General features: G+C 32.5%; 1 protein-coding gene across 4 annotated transcripts in view; it reads right to left on the bottom strand.

Moving 5' to 3' along the window:
• Nucleotides 1-20033, bottom strand: part of LOC126884024 (O-acyltransferase like protein-like) — a 190726-nt gene that overhangs the window by 99977 nt on the left and 70716 nt on the right. For all 4 annotated transcript variants that reach the window (XM_050649807.1, XM_050649808.1, XM_050649810.1 and 1 more), the window contains 2 exons: nt 18339-18508; nt 1227-1395 (listed from right to left, as the gene is read on the bottom strand). In XM_050649807.1, the coding sequence (XP_050505764.1) occupies nt 1227-1395; nt 18339-18508 (339 nt within the window). The remainder of the gene's footprint in view (nt 1-1226; nt 1396-18338; nt 18509-20033) is intronic.

The following is a 20033-nucleotide window of genomic DNA, read 5'->3' as shown; positions in this document are numbered from 1 at the left end:
TTTAACTAAAATGTCATGTTAGAATAAATGTTATAAATATATATTATCACGGACTTACCTTTTTTTCTATCATTTGTTACGCACTGAAAAATGCCCATGAAAAGAACCATATTTATAATCTTTATTTAGAATGCCGACAAAAAATCTTTTCTCAAAATGAATAAAACGTGTATATCTCAGGAATTATTTTTTTAATTTTACGGCTTATTCCGAACTAAAATAGTAAATTGATATCGTAAAGTATTAACTTGTAAAATTACTATAATAGTCCTTCTTATTGATGCTTTATATTTACTTTGTAAAGATGGTTTTTGTCGATGTCCCGTTCTATCGGTACATCGGCTCATCACTACAATATTTTCTCAGAAACGTTGAATAGAATAATCAAAGGCGTCTTTGTAAGCGGAAAGTTTATCACCAAGTATGTACTAATAAAAATTAGAATATACAATAAAATTTATGCAAATTTAGTTTCTCTACTATTAAGCAAATTACACCCTAATAATTTCCTATGGTATGGAAATCCTTTAGGTTGATCTTAAAAACTTATGAGGATTTTGCAAGATTTTTATGAAATAAAAAAAGAGGTTTAACACTTTTTATTCTATAAAAATAAACGTTCCTAGTGTTTTTAATAAAATTCACAAAGAAAGCTTAAATTGAATTCAATTTGATTTTCATCATCTACGATTTCTTCGTCTTCTGTATCTCACCAATTAAAGCTACTAAGCTACAGAATTCCAGAAACACCGGCGCGTTAACAGAGGAAAAGGGGCGAACCTTGAACGGAAACGCAACGAAAGCCTCTGGGTTCGCCCTTACTTTTCTAGACGATTATGCAGTTCAGTTTCTGAAATGAATGAATTGGTATATTATTTCTTACGAAATTTTAGGAGTATGAAGGGCGAAACGTGCTGTTATAATATAATACAGACACATTCTTTAAAAGTGTGTGAGGGCGATGAGACTGTTTTAGAAACGATAATTTTTCGGGTTCGCCCTTACTCCTCCAAGCTCCTGAATTGACAAACACTAAAAAACAATTATTGGTATTTCATTGCACTGAAGTCCCGTTTTTAAACCAAGATAATACTACGAAAAAGTTGCCGGTAAAATGGTTTAGAGACTCGAGGCTCCCTCTAAATATCTAAAAAACCGAGAAAAAATATTAAAGCTAAAAACAAAACCACAATAAGATATATTTTAAAAATCATAGTATTACTTACTATATCTCCTAGCCGATAAAAATTAGCAAAGAAAAACAACGAAGCGAACCAATTCTCATTGCATGCTTTTTGATTAGATATTACTGCATAGAAGTTTGCTGGACCTGCTAATCTCGTAGCGAAGGAAGTCACACTGAATATCATTAAAGCAAAAATGGAAAAGTTTAATCTAAAATTTAAAAAACATTAGTTATACATATAAAAAATTATACATATTTTTCCTTATTATGGTTTATGGTTATTGAAATTATTATGATGTAAGTTAATTTTTCGGGTCTAACTGTAATGATATTATGCAACAAATTATATTGTATCGCAGAGTTAAAATGCGTTTTTCTCGAAAACAGTTGAGTGTAGAGAGATGAATGTAGTATACCTTTTCTATGTAAAAATATTAAGAGAAAGAGATAAGTGATCCCCCACTCTAACGATTAGAGTGGGCGATAAAAAAATTGAACGTATTAAATGACTGATGAAAGACGTATATAGGCGCCCTTTGGGTAATACATCATTTTTGGTGGCGAACTTAGATTTCTCATCCCAAAAAACCCCCGCTTACCAAATTTTGTGTGGTTATCCCATGCGTGTCAGGAAATATTCAAGAATAAATAAAATACAAGTTTAACTTTGACACCCTGTATTTTCGTTATTATCAACTTTCGTACTCAGGTAAGTTACATTAAATCGACCTATTTTAGGCTCAAGAATCTAAGGTTAAGCTATGTCCCGTTATTTACCAAACACACTGTAATGATTTTCAATGTTCCTCATCAATAGTGATTTATTTCAGTAGTGAACAGAAAAATTACCACAAAATTTTGTATATCAACAGACTAGATTCAAGAATATGTATTGAAGTATAAAATATTACAAGTTTAAGTTACAAACTGAGTTATTTTTATTTAGGTTCGGCATAGTTGAATTTCACTTATCTGCTCCAAAAGTACACTTTCCATTTTAACTCTAAATGTTCGCTGGTGTATGACTGCAATATTTCAACGAGTTGCATAGAAAATATTTTCTTTAGATTTATTAATAGACCGTCGTGCCTTACTTTGTCAAATGCTTTTACGATATCCAGGAATACCGCTGAACAAATTTTGTTCCCTTCCAATGCTTTCTCTATTTCAGTTATTATTCGATGGATCAGGTCAATTGTGGAGTGTTTATCACGAAATCCAAATTTGTTTATCGGAATAATATTTTTTGTTCAATTATATGGTTCCTTCTTCGCAGTAGCAATTTTTCAAATACCTTTGAGTTATGTGTAGTAAGGAGAATGGCCTGTATGATGTTAATTCATGGTTATCTTGTCCTGCACCAATGTAGTTTTTGAAAGGATGGGAACATAGGTATCTAAAAGATGTATTTCTAAGAGTAGTAAGCTTTACTATTGCTATTCTAGTTAATTTTTTTACTATATCACCATTGATCAATTCAAACCCAGGCGCTTTTTGTATTGATGTTCTTGAATAATTTTTGAACTAGTATGTGCTTTCCACCTTAGAGACAAGCAAGCCCGAAGGCCGCTGGAGGTGGAATGGCATGGTCAGATGCTGGAACACAACGAGATGCCAAAATACCTTGGCGTCCGTCTGGATAGAACGCTGTCTTACTGATACCACTGTCAAGATGCCAAGAAGAAAGCAAGTGCCAGAAATAATACCCTCGGCAGGCTAAATAATACAAAATGGGGAGCACAACCACACACTCTCCGCACTTTTGCCTTAGCATTATGTTTTTCCACCAGTATGTGCAAACTCTGCTCACGCAAATAACGTCGACGTGGCTCTAAATGAAACGGTTCGTATAATATCGGGTTGCCTGGAACCGACACCTATCGAAGAGGTATACCCCATAGCTGGGATTGCTCCACCACCTATCAGGAGGAAGGTCACGTCAGAGGTAGAACGAAAAAGGTAGAAGACGGACCGAAGACACCCCTTATATGACCACCAAGCAGACTAAGACCTCGGAAAAGTTCCTGAAAACATCAAGTTCCATCCCCGAAGCGCCAGAGATGCGCCGAATACACTTATGGCAAGCGTCAGCTACCTTTTCCTCCCTCAGAAGAAATGGGTGTTGGACACAATTTACCGTATCCGACTTGGAAAGCGCTAAACAGACTAAGAACCGGCGCTTCACGTTGTGCTTTTAACCTGAAAAAATGGGGATACCAGGAGGACGATACCTGCGACTGTGGCGCGGTTCAGACCAGCGGGCATCTACTATCATGCACAGAGATGAGAGAGACCTGCACAGAAGAAGACTTAATTATAGCAAATGACAGGGCCATCTATGTGGCCAACCATTGGAAATACATAATTTAAAGTTGTTGGTGTTCCGGACACGGAAAGTAAGTAAGTAAATTTTTGAACTTCTTTTGTAGTATTCAGTTGTATGTTAACAGAATCAGTAGCTACTCGTTCATCGTCTACATGAATTTCCTCAGGGTTTGATTGAAATATATTTTCTAGATAATCGGAGAACGCATCCACTTTCTCTTTGGGATTTCTTGCTCATGTTTTGTTTTCTTTACGTAAAGGAGGTATATGCTGAACTGGTTTATTTACTTTTTGGCTGACTTCCAAAGGGAGCAGTCGGTGCATTCATCATCAGTTAGCCCTTTTAGATATTTATTGATTGATTCGTTTTTAATTTTAGATATTTCTCTTTGCAGCTGTTGTGTGAGCCTATTTAGCATATTTTTATTTTCAGTTATTCGAGTTCTTTGCCATACTTTCTTTTTTCCTGTATCCACCCTCTTATTTCTTTGGGCTAATCGTTTCCTACCGTTTTTCTTTGGATTATAGGTGTGTTGTTCTACGCAGCCTGTTGGATGTTTATCATAAATAGCTCGGTTTCTCCTTCCAACTGTTCTATCGTTTACCCAGTCCGTAAACTTATTGGTCAACGTGGGTTTCACTTCAATGTTAATAATTAATAATAAAATTATAATTATAATAATAATAATTCCACGTCGGTGGCAGGGTGTTGAGGAGGCGGGCCCCTGTCATACAATCAGCTACAGCCCAACCACAACCACAACCACAAGCGAGCCAAACAACAACAAGAGCTCCACCCGCCGAAGGTGCTGCGCTGGATCATCAGCCGGCGCTCACTCAAGCGGGACGACCGAGACAGCGCATGAAATGGACTGTGTCCATTAATGAAAACATTTTGCGCTTCTATTACAAGGTGACAAACCTCGGTCAAGAAACAATCGGCTACCGACAACAGCTGTATGCCGAATTTTGCAGGACGTACCCAGATATTCAAGTATCGGAGCAAAGAGTATCAGATCAATACCGGGTAATCATAAGAAACAACCTTATCCCAGAGACTAGACGCAATTCTATCAAAAGCGAAATCGAACGGGAGATTAATAACCAAGAACAAGTTTTAGATCAAGTCCCTAATGAAATCCTCGATGAGCAGATTCCTGAGATTTCCATGCCAGAAACTCAACCTGATAATACACAGCAGGAAAACAACGAGTTGCGCGATAGTCTAGCAAACGAAATGGCTCGTGCCGTACAAGAGTTTAATGGAACAAACCCACTTACCAGACCACCGCTACCACGAATAAACTCTTGTAAGAAACTAGGTGCGCTGTTACAAATTGTGAACACTGAAGTCCTACCCAACTATGTCGTAGAAGCTCACACGTTGGAATATTTGCATATGCTAATCTACTGTGCAGCAACGGCAATTGCTAATGTAATGGGCGTTAAGATCAGAACACGACGGGTTACTAATAACGAAAGAACTGGTAACAGAATTGCACCTTGGGAAAAAAGACTGCTCGGAAAGATCGAATTATTACGTAGGGATATTGGTATAGTCACAGAATACATACGACGTGTAACAAGTAGAAAAGTCATCAGAAGAGCTGAAGAAATAATGCTGACTACCGCAAGACACTCAAGATATGATCCAGAAAACAACACAGCCCATCAGTGTCTGGATACATTAAAACAAAAGCTCTCCGTTTATTCAGGACGACTAAGGAGGTACAAAGTTAGTAACAACCGCAAAAGCGACAATGTTCTTTTTGAAAGTTCTGAAAAGGCGTTCTATCGAAAACTCAATTCCACTGTAGAACGTGTCGATAAAACTTACCCAAGCCAAGAAGAAATTCATGAGTTTTGGGGATATCAACTTTCCACGCCAGCTGCTCTTAACAGCAATGCTGGATGGATAGAAGACACGACACAGAACTGCCAACACTACATTACCACCCTTTACGAACCCTTCACTACTGAAGAAGTCTCAAATACCATCAAAGAGCTTCATAACTGGAAATCTCCTGGACCAGACGGAGTTCAAAACTTTTGGCTCAAGAAGTTTTGGAGTATTCATGAATGCTTATCAACACTAATTAATCATGTAATTTCTAATCCGCAGGATATATCATCATTCCTAACTCAGGGGAACCACTTATTTAATTCCGAATGATCAAATTAACACCCAAGATCCAGCCAAATACCGCCCAATTACTTGTCTTCCAACTTTGTATAAATTGGTCACATCATGTGTAGCCCGGCGTACCTACCAACATTGTGCTCTGAACAATATCATAGAGCCTCAACAGAAAGGATGCGCTAAGGGTTCAATAGGTTGCAAAGAACAACTCATCATCGACTCAGTGATTTCTAACCAGGCATATTCCAAAAAGAGGAAACTTTTTACTGCCTTCATTGATTACAAGAAGGCCTTTGATTCAGTGCCGCATGAATGGCTTATAGATATATTGAGAATATATAAAGTGGATGATAACATAGTGACTTTAAAATGAGACCTTCTAAGGCTCATTTTCATGCGTAGAAGCCGAGTTACGATCGATAAAGCTTCGAAAAATACTTATTTTGCAATTTGCAATTTGCATTGTGCACTAACTTTACAATATCGTGAGTTATAATTGTTGGATTTAAGTTTAGTAAACGTTTTTTCTTTCGTTTTTTATTAACGAAAAAATTTTGTTTGAAACATTCTTTTGTAGCTCTTTTAGTCTATGAGCCAGGGCCTTATAAAAAATTTATAAAGAATTAAATTGTTTATAACAATTGTTTGACCACTCGGATCGAAATCCGTCCTTGAAATTCGTAATCAGCAGCCAAAAATCCATAAGAAACCGTTGAGTTTGTCCATCAGAATTGAAAAGGACACGGTGACCCCTCTGGCGCCTAGACTATTGCCTGTGACAAGGGAAGAGAGTACAATGGAAATCATCAATAATCATGAAAGCAACAGAATAAATGCAATGGAAATTATGTTTTCGAGAAGAAGCTGTTGATTGTTACTAATGGACCAAGTCAGAAATGTGAAGGAGGCACTAAATGACGAAATAGAAAAACTAAAATTACTCTGGTATGGACATATTATGTGAAATATGAACGAGAGAAGAATACCGCTAAGGATTTGGAAAAGAAATCCAAATAGAAGGAGGAAAAAAGAACGCTCTATATTACAAACCACGGCAATATGGAAAGGACAAATGAAAACAGCAATGAAAAAAGAAGAGACCTCAGAAAAGAATTACCTCAGTGAGGTTCAAAATTATGAAATAAATTCATTTTTTTTAAATGGGCGATTTCAGAAATTAATCCCAGAAATTAATTAAACAGGTCGGTTTTTATTTTTAAATTATGATTTTTTGGCATTCATCTGAGCGTGATGACGTACTCGATAATTATTTTAAATGAGAAAAGGGGTGCTAGCTCATTTGAAGGGTTATTATCTATTCAGTAATACACTCACCGGCACAAAATTCCGCCACACAAAATTTTTAATTCACAATCAATAGTATCAAAAGCAAATCATCCTGTAGTAGTATGGACTATCTATAAAAATTTTCTCTAATCTCACAGAAAATGTGTTGGAAATCCTCCTCTCACTAATTAATGATTCCTTCGAAAAAGGTAAATTTCCAGAGTGCCTAAAGACAGCCATTATTATTCCTCTTCATAAGGGTGGCGAAAAATCTGATGCCTGCAACTATAGACCTATTGCCTTACTACCGGTGCTCTCCAAAATTATTGAGAGACTCATTAAAACTCGACTTATGTCCTTTATCGTTGATAACACCATTTTATCACAAAATCAGTTCGTCTTTTTAACAAATAAATGTACCACTGATGCCATGTCTTCTGTACTACATGAGGTTTTCCATCGAGTATATTCAAATGGGAAATAAGCCACAATTTTACCTAAAAATGATTTTATTAACGTTTCGACGCCCAAGTCGGGTGTCGTTGACAAAATACAAAATAATACTAAATAAACAAAATGTTGTTGCTTAGTAAAAAATTCTTCTAATAATTTATGTAATCTGACTCATTTATATCGGCAATTCAGACACGTATTATACATTTTAAAGTAGACGACTTTAAAATGATATTGCCAATATTGATGAATTGCGTTCCTGGGACGACTTTACTAAAAGATAGTTCATTCGATTACATGAAATCAATCCCAACTCAAGAATATCCGCCACAAAAAATCATAGCATGTGATCTGTCTTTAAAAAGACAACTAAATGCAACGGTGGCACTGAAATTCTCGCGTTAGAGATTCCATAGTAAATCACCAGGGAAAACCAGGAAAAAACCTCGTGATACTATCTCGACATCGTAAGTATTTTGGTTTACATTTAGTTTACTCTCAAAACTAATACCAAATTCTGACTTGATATTTTAAATTTTAAATAATACTAAAATACTAAATATGTACTAACTCGATATGTTACTGATTTACTAATTGTGGTATTTTCTTTCTATTGGCTTCTTCCTTTAATATGGGTAACCACATCCTACTGCATTCTACCGAGGAATTGGCGACACAATTGGTTTCATTTAGCATAATTAGAGCCGCTTCTTTGATTTATCTCTTTTTACTATCTGCTTCTTTTAGGACTATACTTGAATCTCTCCGCTGAACTCTATGTTCATTAACCCATGCGTGTTGACATATTTGAGATCTATCAAATTCTCTATTTTTTATATAAGACTGATGTTCATTTACTCTAACGTCTAATGGTCTTGACGTTTCACCTATATAAAATTGTTCGCATTCACAAGGTATTTTATAAATACAATTCTTTGTTGTTTCTTGTTCACTGTTCTGTTTAGTTTTAGATAGAATAGATCTCAATGTGTTTGTTGTTTTGAATGTTGTTGATATGTTGAATTTATTTCCTATTGTTTTAAGTTTCTCGGATAGTCCTTTTATATATGGTATTGATATTTTCCTCGTATTATTTCTTGTGAATGTTGTAGGATCCCGTTCTAAGTTGTTCTGTTCCATTCGATCCAATCTTGACAATTCCTTATTTATAAACGATATGGGATAATCATTTTTTAATAAAACAGGTGTTAACAATTGTTTTTCTTCTAAAAACGAATTTTCGTTAGAACAAGTAATTTTGGCTCTATCATATAAGGATTTAATGATTCCCTTTTTAACGTTGATGTTATGATTTGATTTGTAACTGAGATATCTGTTGGTGTGTGTTGGTTTTCTATACACTTGAGTCTCATATCCAGTATCCTTCTTTGAGACCAAAACATCGAGGAAAGGTAGGGTGTTATTGTATTCCTTTTCCATTGTAAACTTTATTGTCTCTTCTTGATCGTTTATAATATTCAGGAACGTATCCAACAATTCCGATCTATGAGGCCATATAGAAAACACATCATCTACATATCTCCACCATACTGTGGGTTTTAAATTTTGTTTAGAAATGATATTAGTTTCGAAATCCTCCATAAATATATTAGCCAATAATGGAGATAAAGAAGAGCCCATTGCGAGACCAAAATTTTGTTTATAGAATTCATTATTTAGTTGAAAATAGAACATTAAACTATGCTGTCACTCATCCATCTATTCCAAAATTATACATAATTAGCGCAGTGGAAAAAATATACCAGTGTTTACCAACTCATGAAAAAGAACAATATAGGGTACTATGCAAACTTGAATTGGAAAAATCTAATAAAATTGAACAGAACATCAGCAAAGAGGAAATGAGAGCTTAAAAACTTTAAAAAATGATGACTCCATAACAATCCTACCAGCGGATAAAGGAAATGCAACTGTAATAATGGATAAAGTACAATATGAAGACAAAATCACAGATCTAATTACAAATGGACCTTATACCAAATTAACGAAGGATCCAACGAAGACACTGGAAAACAAAATCTATAGAACTTTATTCAAATTTAAAAATGACCTAACGTACTATCAAAGAAAATTAATGACACCTCATTACAGTAAGACACCACATTTTATGGAGTACCGAAAATTCACAAAGCAAATATTCCACTTAGACCTATTTGTAGTACCATCAATTATCCTTGTAGTGAACTATCAAAATTTTTATTAAATATTATAAAACCATTTGCAAATAATAATGACACATTTATAAAAATACACAACATTTTTTAAACAAATTATCAAATATTGAATTTAATTCAAATAATATTTTAGTAAGTTTTGACATAAACAGTTTATTTACAAATGTGCCATTAGATAAAACTTTAAACATAATCAAAACGAAATTAGAAAATGATAATACATTAACAACTAGGACAAAACTAAATGTATCAGCTATAATGGAGTTATTGACATTATGTACTAATAATACCTATTTTCAACTAAATAATGAATTCTATAAACAAAATTTTGGTCTCGCAATGGGCTCTTCTTTATCTCCATTATTGGCTAATATATTTATGGAGGATTTCGAAACTAATATCATTTCTAAACAAAATTTAAAACCCACAGTATGGTGGAGATATGTAGATGATGTGTTTTCCATATTCTATAAACAAAATTTTGGTCTCGCAATGAGCTCTTCTTTATCTCCATTATTGGCTAATATATTTATGGAGGATTTCGAAACTAATATCATTTCTAAACAAAATTTAAAACCCACAGTATGGTGGAGATATGTAGATGATGTGTTTTCTATATGGCCTCATAGATCGGAATTGTTGGATACGTTCCTGAATATTATAAACGATCAAGAAGAGACAATAAAGTTTACAATGGAAAAGGAATACAATAACACCCTACCTTTCCTCGATGTTTTGGTCTCAAAGAAGGATACTGGATATGAGACTCAAGTGTATAGAAAACCAACACACACCAACAGATATCTCAATTACAAATCAAATCATAACATCAACGTTAAAAAGGGAATCATTAAATCCTTATATGATAGAGCCAAAATTACTTGTTCTAACGAAAATTCGTTTTTAGAAGAAAAACAATTGTTAACACCTGTTTTATTAAAAAATGATTATCCCATACCGTTTATAAATAAGGAATTGTCAAGATTGGATCGAATGGAACAGAACAACTTAGAACGGGATCCTACAACATTCACAAGAAATAATACGAGGAAAATATCAATACCATATATAAAAGGACTATCCGAGAAACTTAAAACTATAGTTAATAAATTCAACATATCAACAACATTCAAAACAACAAACACATTGAGATCTATTCTATCTAAAACTAAACCTAACAGTGAACAAGAAAGAACAAAGAATTGTATTTATAAAATACCTTGTGAATGCGAACAATTTTATATAGGTGAAACATCAAGACCATTAGACGTTAGAGTAAATGAACATCAGTCTTATATAAAAAATAGAGAATTTGATAGATCTCAAATATGTCAACACGCATGGGTTAATGAATATAGAGTTCAGTGGAGAGATTCAAGTATAGTCCTAAAAGAAGCAGATAGTAAAAAGGGAAAAATCAAAGAAGCGGCTCTAATTATGCTAAATGAAACCAATTGTGTCGCCAATTCCTCGGTAGAATGCAGTATGATGTGGTTACCCATATTAAAGGAGGAAGTCAATAGAAAGAAAATACCACAATTAGTAAATCAGCAACATATCGAGCTAGTACATATTTAGTATTTTAGTATTATTTAATATTTAAAATATCAAGTCAGAATTTGGTATTAGTTTTGAGAGTAAACCAAATGTAAACCCAAATACTTACGATGTCGAGATAGTATCACGAGGTTTTTCCTGGTTTTCCCTCGTGATTTACTATGGAATCTCTAACGCGAGAATTTCAGTGCCACCGTTGCATTTAGTTGTCTTTTTAAAGACAGATCACATGCTATGATTTTTTGTGGCGGATATTCTTGAGTTGGGATTGATTTCATGTAATCGAATGAACTATCTTTTAGTAAAGTCATCCCAGGAACGCAACTCATCAATATTGGCAATATCATTTTAAAGTCGTCTACTTTAAAATGTATAATACGTGTCTGAATTGCCGATATAAATGAGTCAGATTAAATAAATTATTAGAAGAATTTTTTACTAAGCAACAACATTTTCTTTATTTAGTATTATTTTGTATTTTGACAACGACACCCGACTTGGGCGTCGAAACGTTAATAAAATGATTTTTAGGTAAAATTGTGGCTTATTTCCCATTTGAATATACTTGATTATAAAAATGCCACAAGAAAATAGCTTCAGAACAACATGAGGTTTACCAAGCACTAAACAATAATCTTTATACTGCCACTGTTTTTTGCGACTATGCCAAAGCTTTTGATTGTGTAAATCACGACATCTTGATTACAAAATTAAATTTCTATGGAATTCGTGGTATTTCTTTGAATTGGTTCCAATCCTACTTGAATAATAGGAAACAACTAGTTAGAGCAAATGATACTGACTCTAGTCTCAAAAACATTGTATGTGGAGTACCACAAGGTTCAGTATTGGGTCCTCTACTATTCCTTATCTTTATAAATGACATCACTAATTTAAAAATCAATGAGAAAATTTTTTTTTGCTGATGATACCAGTATCACTTGGAGCAACTCAACTATTGCATCTCTTCATGAAACTATAACTTCGGATCTACTGACGATAAAGACCTGGTCTGACTCTAATTTACTCTCTTTTAACGTAAACAAAACAGTAGCAATATCCTATAAAGGAGCTCTTCAACATTTGCCTCATAATAACAGCCAGATCAGTACCGTTGATTCAGTAAAATTTCTTGGTATTTTTTTAGACAGCAACCTCAAATTGTCCCTTCATATCGATTCGTTAAGTAAGAAACTCGCCTCAGCTTGCTATGCAATAAGATCTGTCTCAAGGGAACTCAATTTAGCATCTTCTAAAATAACATATTTTTCGTTGTTCGAGTCTCATCTTCGATATGGTCTTCCTTTTTGGGGTTCTAGTACAGCTGCTCAATTTAATGTCATTTTTAGATTGCAAAAAAGGGCAATAAGATATCTGTTTGGACTCAGAAGATCTACACATTGCAGAAGTTACTTCAGAGATCACGAAATTTTAACACTTCCATCTTTATATATTCTAGAAACGGTTTGTTTAATTCGTAAACACCTTCATGTCTTTCCATCCAGGCCCAATCATATTTATTCCACCAGAAATTCAATCTTTGATATTTATTTACCGATTCCATCCACTGAGTTAGTAAAGAAATCTATATTATATTCCGCAAAGAAACTGTACAATCATCTTCCGTTACAACTTAAATCTGCAACATCTTTCCGTAAGTTCCGTAAAATGACAAAAGCCTATTTATCCAAAAGACCATATTATTCAATAGAAGAATTTCTCAATGAATAACTAAGAAAATTGGGTTTCATACGCAGTAGCATAAATTTGTCAGTTCCTTATGTTGTACCTCTTTTATTTTATTTGTTGTATGTTCAATTTGCAATTTACATAAATTTTGCAATAAATTGTTTTTGTCTTGGCTTTTATATTTTATACTGTACATTATTGACGATTTATCTAATTTTAGTAAATTGTAGTTGTTATTTGTTATTTATATTATGTTTTTCTTTTGACTGTATGTAAGCTTTGTCCATAAAATTTTAAAAATTTTCAGTGGCAATAAAGCATATTTCTATTCTATTCTAATTAATTTTGACAATTTATAGCTTTATTATTTGGCTCCGATTTTAAGATTCTTGCACCAGTTTGTAGGTACATGTATTGATATCGTTTGGTATTATTCCGGTAACACAAAAAATTTGCTTGCATGGCATTATACAGGGAGTAATGGAAGCGTTGTATTTTCTCCTAATTTTAAAAAAATCTGTGGAAAAATGGAAGAGCTAATTTTGTTTCATAGTCGTGTCATATTATTCCGGAGGTATCACTAAAATTTTGCTTTTAGAATTATCTGAATATCTCTTTTCTTGTAAGAGCTGTACCATTTTTAAACGCTTTTCTTTAGTTCAATAGTTTGCGTCAAATCTTTAGACGTTAATTTGACTGCCTTTTCTTCAATGAAAATGAATGAAAATTTGCAGACATATGCATTCACGGGAACAATATATGAATAGTCAATAATTTTTTTTGTGTTTATATTGTTTAAATAAAAAAACAAGTTTAATGGACAATACTTAAATTATTTTGTACATCTTTTACAATGTAGAAACTTGAAATTTTTGCAGATTGTAGCTAATGATATGAACTATACCTAATTTGACTTTTGCGTTAATTGTTTACGTTATGCTTTATAAATAAACAATAAAGTTTCAAATTTTAAACGCTCATATATTTGTTTATATATAAATCGGCGCTTATTCGTCTCAAGTTTCAATACGATACGAAACAAAACTTCAACCAAAACTCGAATTCAAAAAATTCGTGTTTTATCGTAGTTTTAGAAAAACTACCGGTCTAGACGTTTTGTGCTACAATTAACATTAGAATTCGTTTTGGCGTATTAACTAATTAAACGATTTCCTTTAGTTCAATCGTTTGGGTCAAATTGTTGGACGTTAATTTGACTGCCTTTTCTTTAATGCAAATGACTAAAAATTTGCAGACATATGCATTCGCGGGAACAATACACGAATATTCAATACAATTTTTTTTATGTTTATTAATTGTTTACATAAAGAAACGATTTTAACGGAGAATGCTTAAATTCTCTTGTTTTTTGCAATGAAGAAACTTGAAACTTCTACAGATTGTTGGTAATTATATAAAATATACATAATATTACTTTTTACGTTAATTGTTTACGTTATGCTTCATAAATAAACAATAAAGTTTCAAATTGATTACCGATTGCGACTACTTTTCATGTTTGTACCTACATTATATATGTTTTATACATATTTTAATAAACATGACGATATATTTTAATGTTTGAAAAGTGTAAGACCATTTCATAGATTTTCTAGTGTGGGGCACCTACAATGATACAAACTAACTGACATCCCTTAGTCCTCTGATTGGGAACAATACAAACTTGAAATTTATTCCTATTTGTCTTTTTCTTTACTTGGACCTTTGCCCATAGCTCAAAACAACTAAGAGCAAAGACCTTCACAATCGTACAAGTGTTTACAATAAGTCAATTTACACCTTAGCTGCATTTATGAACATTCCCATCCGAACGTTGTCTTTCTCATAACTAATACATCTGTCTCTGTTTCACATCACATATCTGCCTTTAGGATCCATTCCAATTCACTGTGTTTTGGCCTACGAAGCATGTTTGCCTACAAAGTCCCTCACCTAGCTATCCTATTAGCATAATCTGGACGTTAAATATATTATCAATGAACTTACAAAGCATCCCTTGTAACGGCATGTAAGTAAATCAAAATTATATAGTTTTTTTTAGAAAAATTTTAATAATTTTAAAATTTAACTTATTAACAAATAGTAATAAACCACATTCATCTATGTGCGTATGCGTGCTTATGAGTACCTGTTTCTCATATGTGTGAATACGTATGTACCAGTTTATTGTTTTGAAATCTCAACAGTTACATACTTTTCAAATTTTTTGGCTTTGTATTTGCATTTTGACACAACCAGACAATGTTCTAACTCTGGCTTTCTTTAATTGTAGCATTCAACTAATTGTAAAGCCGACCTGAAGATGATCTGAATATTGTAGAGATCGAAACCGGTCGTCGAAGTATAATTAAATGATTGTGAGTTAGTATGTGTTTCTTTACTTCATTTAAAATCAACTCACATATGCAACCCATTCACCATATTTTATTTTGATTTGGGCGGTATGATTTTCGTATTTTATTACAAGAAATACCTAATAATGTCACTCAACAATGGTGCATAGATGGAAAGACAAAGAGACTCCGATATTTCTCGACTTATATAAAAATCACGAGTGCCTCTGGAATAACAAATCAGAAAATTATAAAAACAGTATATACAGGGTGTTTCATTAATAATTGTCCATATAGTAACTGGAGAAACCTTAGCACAAAATACGAAGATTTAACCTAAAACACTTAAATAAAATGTGGTTCCTTACTGAGTTACAGGGTGTTTTATCTAAAAATGTAAAAATAATTTTTGCTCAGCATTTTAAAACTCTTTGACTTATTCTTTTTATACTTGGCAGGAATTATAGGTTAGATTTGCACAATCTTGAATGTTTGAACTTGACTTGAGTTTGACTTAATTTCAAGTCAAACTCAAGTCAATCCTTCTGACAAATAATTCAAGTCAAGTCAAACTGGTCAATCGTACAGGTTTAAAAATTCAAACTGTTTCTCAAACTACATAGTTTGAAAGAGTCTGAAAAATAATTCATTTAGTAGATATACTTTTTGTCGAGATTGACATGTTAGTTGCCAATTAAGGTAAGAAAATTAATAATACAATGAGTTCCACATAAAAGTATCTTGATAAAGGCAGCGATTATAATTAAAATAGGGTAAATTTTTTGAAAATAATTCCTGCATGCTTAGAATTACTTGCTGGTAAGTTTTGTTTGATCGATATAACTTTTTTATATTTGAGTGTTACTAGATTAAAACAAAGAATTCGTTGGATAGTTTTTTATCATAGCAAGTAGTGTAATTTAATCTACTTTGGAAGCTTTCAAGTATTACGTAACTCAAGTTGGGGGGAGGGGGGCCATGTAAAACATTACTACCCGTTATACGGGGGAGGGAGGGGGGTTCGAACAGCATGTTACGTATCATTGTTTTTTAACTTAAATAAAAAAACTACGGAACCACAATCTCCCAACTTTTCAACTTTCATTTATATTTTACATAGAACCCCTGGATTGTATTATATTGCCTCACCCCTCACGCTTCGCTCATGTTACAGTAGGACAATAGTATTCAAGTGAAAAAATCTTATTTGTATTAACCAGATCAAGCACAGTAACACGTGTTTGAAATAAATAGCTGGACCTTTCGCAATAAATGAGCTTTAAAAATTTCGTTTGTAATACTTGAAAGGCCCCTTTAACAAACATTTATGAAGGAACAACAAAATGTTATATTATTTTTGATAGAGTAGGTTTAATGAATTTTTTGCCACTTTGCAATGTCGTCTTAAAGAATTACTTCACTATTTGTCATTTTATAACGCTGTTTTTTATTTTTATAATACAAGTATGCAGATTTTTTTTCTCTTAATTTTTGAACTGGGAATACCTTCAAAATCAAATTCAATTTGATCTGATACTTATTCTGAGCAGAAAAATATTCAGGTTCAGATATTATTTCACAAAGCACACACTTCAAAAGGAACGTAATAAACAAGCCAAGCATATACTTCTTAATAATATGAACTACAAACTAATTTGTGGAGTAGCAGATTCATACCTATCCAAATAAGTCAAAACAAAAGCCGGTACGCTTTCAATTAGAATTGGAAATAAACAAGTTACGCAATAAAATATTCAAACTTCAAACTGTTTGAAGAAGTTTGATTTCAATTCAAACCTAAAGATGTTGAAATCAAGTCAAGTCAAACTTTTTTACAAAAAAAGTTTGGTTTTCAAGTCAAGTCAAGTTCATTGAATAAAATCAAACTAGTTTGACTTGATGCATTTCTAGTATAGGTACTGTACAAAGTACTAAATTATGTTAAACAAACGTTTCTGGCTATTACCAGAGGCGTACGACAGGGGAAAGTGAATGGTAGATCCTTTACAAATTCTACGCCACTGGCGGAATTGCTGTTTTAGTTCAATTTTTGAATTCTCCAATACTTTCTATGACAATAATATACTCTTCATTCGTAACGATAAAGTCATTAGTTTTCGAGATCTTTGAAGTTAAAAATGAAACGACACGGTTATTTTGATTAATGTATTGTGTCGCTTCATTTTTAATTTCAAATATATCGAAAACTAATCATTTTATCGTTACGAATGAAGACTATGTTATTTACATAAAAAGTATTGGAAAATCAAAAAATTGCACTAAAATGGCAATTTCGTCAGTGGCGTAGAATTTGGAAAGGGTCAACCAGCCACTATCCCCTGTCGTACGCCTTTGGTACTAGCTAGAAACGTTTATTTATCTTAATTTAGTAGGGTGTACAGTGCCTACAGTTTCTGCCAAGTATGATAAGGATACACCAAATAGTTTTAAATTACTGGGTACAAATAATTTTTAAATTTTAATGATATTATGTTAATCATATTATTATCATAAAATTAATCAAACTATATTATTATAATATAGTTAGAAAATTATATTGTTTATGTTGAAAGTATTGGAGAATCTAAAAATGGCACTAAAATAGTAGTTACTCCAGTGGCGTAGAATTTATAAAGGGTCAACCATTCACTATCCCCTGTCGTACGCCTCTGGTTGTAGCTAGAAACGTTTGTTTACCATAATTTAGTAGGGTGTATAGTAGTCGCACTTTCTGCCAAGTATGAAAAGGATATGTCGAATAGTATTAAAATGCCGAGAAACAATAATTTTTAAATTTTTAGATAGAACACCCTGTAACTCAGTAAGGAACCACATTTTATTTAAGTGTTTTTGGTTAAATCTTCGTATTTTGTGCTAAGGTTTCTCCAGTTACTATAATGGACATTTATTAATGAAACATCCTGTATATTGTGAAGGCAATATAGATCCCTTTTATCAGGATTAAATATTGAGGAGCTTTCGGAAAATGACTTTAAATTAAAAATAAAAAGTATTCGAACAAGATAAATACATAAATATGGCAGACCTATTAACAACAATGTCATTGAATCATCCACATTTTTCAACCGAATTAAATGTTGTATTTCCGTTTTAGGAAAGTCTAAAGTCTTTATCTACCAATCTTTACTTACCTGAAATATCGGTTGATAATCAGTATTCCAATATTCTTTAGTGTTAGTTGACGTTTTTCATGTATGTTATACACTTGAATCGTCAGCAGCCAAGAGGATATAAGGAAAAAGTGCAAAACCATATACATCGCCGAATATCCAATTATATATTCAGTAAAAGTATAAAGAAGCTAAAATGTAACAGTATGTTATTCTCTTTATATTATTTAATCAGACACGGGACAATTGAGCAATATCTATTCGGTGGTAGAGTTGGTGCAAAACGTTGTGAACCTTGAAAATGCGTATGTATAACCGAAATAAAATGAAGCCTAAAAACATACGACTATTTTATTTGCTGCGAAATGCGCGACAGGGTCCCATCTGCATCCTGATATTTTCAGTAATGTCGGATTCAATCGTTTCGTTCGTATATTGACGCCACCAAATGAACGAATTATTAGGTTCACGAGATTTTGTAACAGCAATACCATTGTATAACTAGACCATTGTTTATTGCGTAAATAAACAATGGCAATACCTAAGTCTAAGCTGTAGCAGTATTAGCCTCAGCCTTAGAACAGCTGCATTAAATAGAGGTGATCTAATTTTGACATTTATAGTAAAATTATAAAAGTTTTAAAGTATTGTAATATTCTTGGTGTTTAAATAAAGTTAGTTTTAAAAATAATAATAATACTATAGGGGAGTGCATATAGATTTTCATTTCGGAAAAAATCAAACAAGATAGAACTTTTTGTAATTTCATTAAGAAATGTTTAATAAACAACATATCAAAAAGTTCTACTCGAGAAGTGGGTGCTTCATTTTTTATTAAACAAATGAACTGCGAAAATAGATGCTTTTTTTTAAATAACTCCGAAAATATAAGTTTTTGAAAAAAACTGACTTGGCCATTGAAAAATTCAGAAAATCTTACAAAGAAACCTTATATAAAGATTTTTCTAAAATTAGATCTGTAGCTTCTATAATTTTTTATTATTTATAACGCTAAAGTCACCCTTCTCACAAACATTGGCGCACTGTAAACTAGCGTACGGCGAAGTGCACGGTTGAGTTTATTTTAATGTAATTCTTTAACTTATCCATCAATTGAAATTTTACAGGTTGAGCACGAAAGAAGAATAATCAAGCTATCTTAGAGTTATAACAAAAAGAAACAAAATGTATGGGCATAAGTACGATGTAGGCTGAAAATGAGACTTCATGAATTTTGTTTAAAAATGATTTAAAAATGTGTAACTAATACAATTTTTCTTATAAAACAATAATTTTGCACAGCTTACCTTTTAATCATTTTACTAAACGATGTTTCATTAAAAAACTCTCAAAAATTTAATTTAAATGATACGACGGCGACGTCTCCAAAAATGTAATTTTTGAAAATTTCATAGTTTTTCAGAATTAACACCACTTTAAGACGGTATTACTCAATTTTCAACAAATTTATTACAGTTTTGTATGTGTTTTTTTAAGCTCAAGATATAGTCTTTAAAATGCACTAAATTATTTTACTTTAGAGGTGAAATAAACTATTTATTTTTAAGAAAATTAAAAAAGATAACAAAAATGTAATAAAGAAACCAAAAATTACCAGCTAAAAAATGTTTATATAAAGTGATCCAAACTTTTTTCTGTAAAACTTATCTAAAATACATTTAATAATAAGCTTCAGCAATAATAAATGTTCAACAA

This window comes from Diabrotica virgifera, chromosome 4 (assembly GCF_917563875.1).
Source record: "Diabrotica virgifera virgifera chromosome 4, PGI_DIABVI_V3a".
NCBI classification, from domain to species: Eukaryota; Metazoa; Arthropoda; class Insecta; order Coleoptera; family Chrysomelidae; genus Diabrotica; species Diabrotica virgifera.
Note: the sequence above shows the minus strand (reverse complement) of the source record. Positions and strands in the feature narration are given on the sequence as shown.